This window comes from Lygodium microphyllum, chromosome 11 (assembly GCF_053477565.2).
Source record: "Lygodium microphyllum isolate KBCC chromosome 11, Lygodium_microphyllum_v1.1.10, whole genome shotgun sequence".
NCBI lineage: Eukaryota > Viridiplantae > Streptophyta > Polypodiopsida > Schizaeales > Lygodiaceae > Lygodium > Lygodium microphyllum.
In genome coordinates, this window is record NC_141145.1 from 95,680,813 (window position 1) to 95,686,915 (window position 6,103).

The 6,103-nt window shown below is 38.6% G+C and overlaps 1 protein-coding gene across 1 annotated transcript; it reads right to left on the reverse strand.

The window, feature by feature from the left end:
* Positions 1–210: 210 nt before the first annotated feature.
* On the reverse strand, positions 211–5,388 carry LOC148029114 (uncharacterized). The gene has a single exon (XM_087688532.1). The coding sequence runs from the start codon at positions 5,386–5,388 to the stop codon at positions 211–213; it is 5,178 nt and encodes a 1,725-aa protein (XP_087544658.1).
* Positions 5,389–6,103: the final 715 nt, after the last annotated feature.

The window sequence follows — 6,103 nt, forward strand, 5'->3', positions numbered from 1 at the left end:
AACATTAAAGTATTAAATCATAGAAAATAAGTCAAACTTGCTTTTCATCGACGAAGAACGCACTACTGAAAAAGAACATAAAAAAGCACAACACTACATTTTATAGATATGTGAACAAAGAAGAAAAAAAGGCGTTGATTGTATTAAAACAAAAACATTATGCAAATATAATATGAGAGAACAAACATTACACTTTTGAAAAAATAGAGGTTACAATACTTTCTGTAAAACTTCATTATATACAATATTGATTGTACCATTTACCATGTCCTCTTTCTCATCAATCAAGACTTTCAATCTATCCGGAGACTTTACTCTGGAGAAAGCAACATAGAGTTGACCATGAGTAAAGACTGGGGTTTTTAGATATATTCCCAAACATGATAACGTTTGGCCTTGAGATTTGTTGATTGTCATTGCAAACGCCAAACGGACTGGGAATTGCAAGCATTTCATTGAGAAAGGAAGTTCCAGTGTAGTTGGGATGAAAGTTATCCTCGGGATAAAAACTCTGTCACCAATATTGGTCCCCGTAATTATCTCTGCATCAATGACCTTGTTATTGAAAGCCTTGCATACCAGCCTAGTACCATTGCATAAACCTTTAGAAGGATTCAAGTTCCTGAGCAATATTATTGGAGCATTTACTTTGAGCAGCAAGATATGAGGAGGAATACCTCCACCGAGGTCAAGGGAATTTAGATATTCCACAAAATAGAGGAATGAGTTCTCCTCGGTTCTATCCACAGAATCAGCACTGTAGTATTGTTTAACCTCTCCCGGCATCAGCTGCAATGCATGATTGTTTATCATTTCCACATCATTGTTTCGAGGTGCAAGAATGGCACGTCCACTAAAGAACGTTTTGTAATCAATTACACAATTCATTTCACAATAGACAAAATTGATCAAGTCTTGCATAGATCCTCCCTTCAACAACAATGCAGGTGGAATTTGCAATATATTATTAGTATGTGTTAAATCTTTTCCATCTCCAATGTCTTGCAACCATGCAACAAACTGACCCTCATCTGATGCGACCCGCATATTCTGTGTAAGTTTCAAAACATTGAAATATTGCCACAAATTGGAACAACATATAGCAGCACCGACAATATCCTCACGGGTACCCTTTGGTACAACAGGCAATATTTGCCTAAAATCTCCACCTAGTAGAATAACTTTACCACCAAATAGCATATCACACTGCATTATATCCTTTAAAGTTCTGTCAAGTGCCTCAAAGGTATTACGATGCAACATAGGAGCTTCATCCCACAAAATAAGACTTGCCTCTTTTAACAGTGCTGCAAGATGACTTTGAACAGGTATATTGCATGTAGAATTATTATCTGCCTGTAATGGAATTTTGAACTTTGAATGGGCAGTACGACCATGTGGCAAAAGCAATGCAGCAACACCAGAGGATGCTGTAGCTATTGCAATGCGACCTTGACTGCGAAGCTTTGCAAGCAAACATTTGTATAGGAATGTTTTTCCAGAACCGCCTGGGCCATCTAAGAAGAATGGTTTACCCAAACCACTATCAATGGCATTCATTATTGCCATAAAACAATTTCTTTGTCCATCATTCAACAAAGCTTGCATTGTTAAGAATGTATTCTCTTGTTCTACTTTATCATATAGTTGTTCATCAAGGATCAAAGGATTTGTATATTCTTGCATTGTCACCTCAGGCAATCCATGATACTCTGCCAAATTGCGACCATGTTGATCTAAAAGTTTTTGAATATGCATCAATGCATGATTATTGGCCTCATCTTGCATATCAACATTTCGCCTATTTTGCAAGGATAGTCGATGTTTTATATCCTCTGTCAACGGACCTAAGAACTCTTCCCATAGAGCCCCAGGTCGGGCAGGCGAACAAAATACCAAGATGGATGCAAACAAATTTCTTAATTGAGCACCGGTTTGCATCAATGCAGCTTCACGCAAACACATTTGCCATTCATCATCTGTTTCCAACATTCCTTTTGCAATGCAAGCCTCCTTAAAAGTTGAATATACCACATTATCAACCGTACGCAATGCCTCAAACGATGTGCAACCCTTGCATACAGTGAGTAGTAGCCGCAAATAGTATTTTTCTCCACACATAGGTGAAACAAAGTATATTCGACCACATGTGTTTCCTTGCTTTCTCTTTGTCCACATTTTTTTGCGTGCATTCCAAACCCAAAACATTGGAAAGTCTTGATAGAGAACTGTGTTAGCATCAGGGTGCAAACGATTGCATGTAAACCATTCTGTGAGAGTTGTTTTTTGAGCATTTTCATTTTGCACCACATCACGTATGTTATCAGAGTCACGAAAGGAAACAGTATTCTCTCCAGGTAAATGTATTTGCAATCGTTGAATATCGGGTTTCTCATCATGAAGTTTGAATTCAAATATCCGCCAACATGCTTCTGAAGCCGAAATATATCGTGCATCTAAGTACCTCTCAATCTCATCAATATTTTGTGCATCAATATTTTCTGCGACAATATCATTGGAACCGGAGCCACGCGTACTTGTAAACCGAATGGTTGCTCGATCATGGCCCTTATATACATATTTATACAAATATTTGACAGCTGCAATTGTCGAGCAAACCTCAACATTTATGTGAGCACTATACTTGGAACTCAAATAAGGATTGTAAGGCACTATCCATCGATTATCCAAGAGGTTACCATTAGCATTATGAGTTTTTCCATCCTCTCGACGTCTGTATAAAGGATAACCAGATTTATCAACTGTAGTTGTATGTATAAACTTTTTTGGATAATCCTTTATACACTTTCCGTCCACCATGCAAGCACTTCTTGGATTGAACTCACCACACGGACCATGTATGTTACATTTAGTAATAATTCGATACAAATCCGAAAACCTTTCCTTATCAGGCAGCTCAGCGCACACCAGTCTATCATAATGACGTGCTTCTAGTGGCTTAAAGCGTGGTTCTAATATCAAGAGCGTATGTGAATGAGGCAAGCCTCTCTTTTGGAATTCTATGACGGACACATATCCAGCAACTTTACCAAACAACTCCTTTTTCACTATCGACTGCATCATGTCCTTATGTTTCAAATGAAAAACTCTAGCAGTTAAATCAGGTCGATCATGTGCACTTTGACCAGGCAACAAAGCTTCTGTAATTTCAGACCACTTAGGATTGCATGTCATGGTGATAAACAAATCAGGTTTACCTTTGCTACGTACAATTGCCATAGCATCTTGATACAATTGGTACATGAATCTTGGTCCACCTGTAAAGCTAGATGGCAATACTATTCTCCTGCCCACACCAATCCCAATGATATTAGCATCAACTGCATCCGAACCATTGACCATATCAGCCAATCCCCTATACATTTCAACTCGCAATGTTGCTTGATTATGACGACACCAAGCCAATCTACATTGCTCAATGCTACAATAAGCATCGACAATGTATTGTTGTAGCAAGCGACCACCTCTTAAAAGACATGCATTAGTATCATCTCGAATCTGAAGTCGAAAAGCATAATATTGCATTTGAGTGACACAATCTTTATTTGCAAGATTATTGGCATGCACATGAGCATCAATAAATGCATATGGAACTTTAGTATGCCATCCATCCTCTCCATTTGGAAAAAGAAGAACATATAACAGTGGCATATATGCCTTGTGCAAGTTAGAAATATAAATCAAATGGCCTTGTCGTGTGCGAACTTGAATGCTACGATGATCAAGTGTATCATCATCACCTTGTCCAGGCATGATCGCAGCAACCTCACTTGCAGTGGGAACTGAATATCGTCTAGACGTGGATCGATTTTGAAAAATGGACATTCTTATTTCTACTGATGGATTGCGTTGCAAGCTTGCACCAACTGCTATAAAGGCCTGTGCGTACGCATTGTGATCATGCATCATTTGTTGAAGCTCTTGTAGTAAGTTTGGCAAAAGCCCAGGTAAAACCCCCATGCGATTCAATAACTCATGATCAGTGTCATAAATGTAAAGTTGTGCAAACTTTGGCATTTGTTGTACATCCTCACTTGGCAATAGGGAACCCATCCGGTGATATATTGATCCATGAACTCGAAAAGTATAACCATTTCCATTTTGAGGCAAAAGCTCATCAATTTTTGCACCCATTGAAACAAAAGCCAATGCGCTATTATAAGCACGTATATTTTTTTTGAACTCTCTGCTTTGTGGATGTGTGCCATCAAGCAAATTACACAGAGGTTGTGGTGGTTGCTGTAGAGGTGGCAAAATTACTTTTCCTTCTCTACAGCAATGCTTTCCAATCGAAGTTGTATGCATTGTTTTAGTTTCATCATGCCACAACTTAGCCATGCAATGGTGACAAACCTTGCAAAGGGTACCAATTGCATGCAAATTTGGTTTTTGGAAGAGCAAAATTGTTACTGATGGATGAATATCCAAATTAGGTGGCATGTCATGGAGAATTGAACAAAAACCACCATTTTGAGGTAGAAATATAGGAGCTTGAATATTGTACTGGTCATGTAGCATCTCAGTACTTGCATCTGCATGATGGATAGCTTCATTCTCTTCTTGAATAAGGCGAGGCAATTGAACATCTAAGGACAGTAATGGTGCGCCAGGCATTTGAGCACTTATATCAATTTTATTTGTTGTAATGCGATGCAATTGTTGTAATTGCGTTCTTGCTCTTGCCCTGTGTCTACGTTCAGCTCTAGTAGCATCAAGCATTTGCCTACAATTTCTTAATCCACCATTTGGATTATTTGTGTTTCCATTTCTTTGTGGACTTATGCTACGTACCCCCACTCCGAAGGGTAGCAATTCATGGTTATCCAACATCTCAACATCTATATTGTGGATAGTTGCATTGTCTCCTTGACGAATAGAAGGTGGTTGAACATCCAACGGCAATAATGGTGCAACTGGCATTTGGTCACTTGTAGCTTGGATGCTATTGTATCTATCTCTATCTATGGTAGCATGATGTAGTTGTTGCAATTCTGTTCCAACTATTGCCATGTGCATACGTTCAGCTCTCGTAACATTAAGCATTTGCCTACGCACACTCAAGCCACCATTAGGATTGTATTGTCGAGTTGCAGTAGACATCTGAACCTCAAAGGATACCAAATCATGAGCAACAGAGCAAGATGCAGCGCGAAATTGATTCGTTTGATATAGCTGATTTGGGATACCGACATCCATATAGTTTCCATTTGCATGATGTTGTTCATACATATCTCTTGCATGGTCACGAACATGTAATTCAGTCCTAACTCTTGCAACGTGCCTACGTTTATGTCTAGTAATTTTGAGCATTTCTCTACGTGCACGTAATACACGATCTCTAGGCACAGAACGTGTTGCAAGTACCATTGTCGAGAAAAACCTGAGATAAAAAGAAAAATGTACTTTGATATTAGTAATCGCATACTTTTATGTCCTATGCGTACTAAATTTTATGTCCTAGGGAAGACTTTAGCAAAGATTTTCCTTCAAGATAAATTTGTTGTAAACACTATTTCAATATAAAATTTGAAGATTATAACATTACATAAGCAACAATATAATCTTACATGTGCAAGAATATAAATTGAAAGAGCATATTATGTCATTATCCTGGGGCATACAAAAGTCCAAATGACATGAAAATTCTCAAACCCAACAATAGAATGACATATCTATCGGAGGATCCGACAAAAGGTTATTGAAATCGCTTGATATGCTAAGAGCACTATGCATTGGATGATGAACTCATGCGACGATTCAATAGGTTCAACATTGCAGAGAACCTATTGAGGCAAACTTTCAGAGATGTGACATGCACATCGAGGCAAATGCTCTCAGGTGCAAGCACGCTTGCATTCCTTTGAGCCAGTAATTCACACACTCCATCCTCTATACGATTATTGCTCTTAGCAAGGTCTCGCAACTTTTCTGCATGGTCTTCCAAAGAACACCCTGGCCAGTGCTTGCGAACCAACTCATAGATTTCTCCTATATAGCCCTTTATTTCATCTATCTCGTCTTGCAACATTATCCCATCAGCCAAGCCTCCTTCATATTTTTCTGCCAGGATTTTTTCGATTCT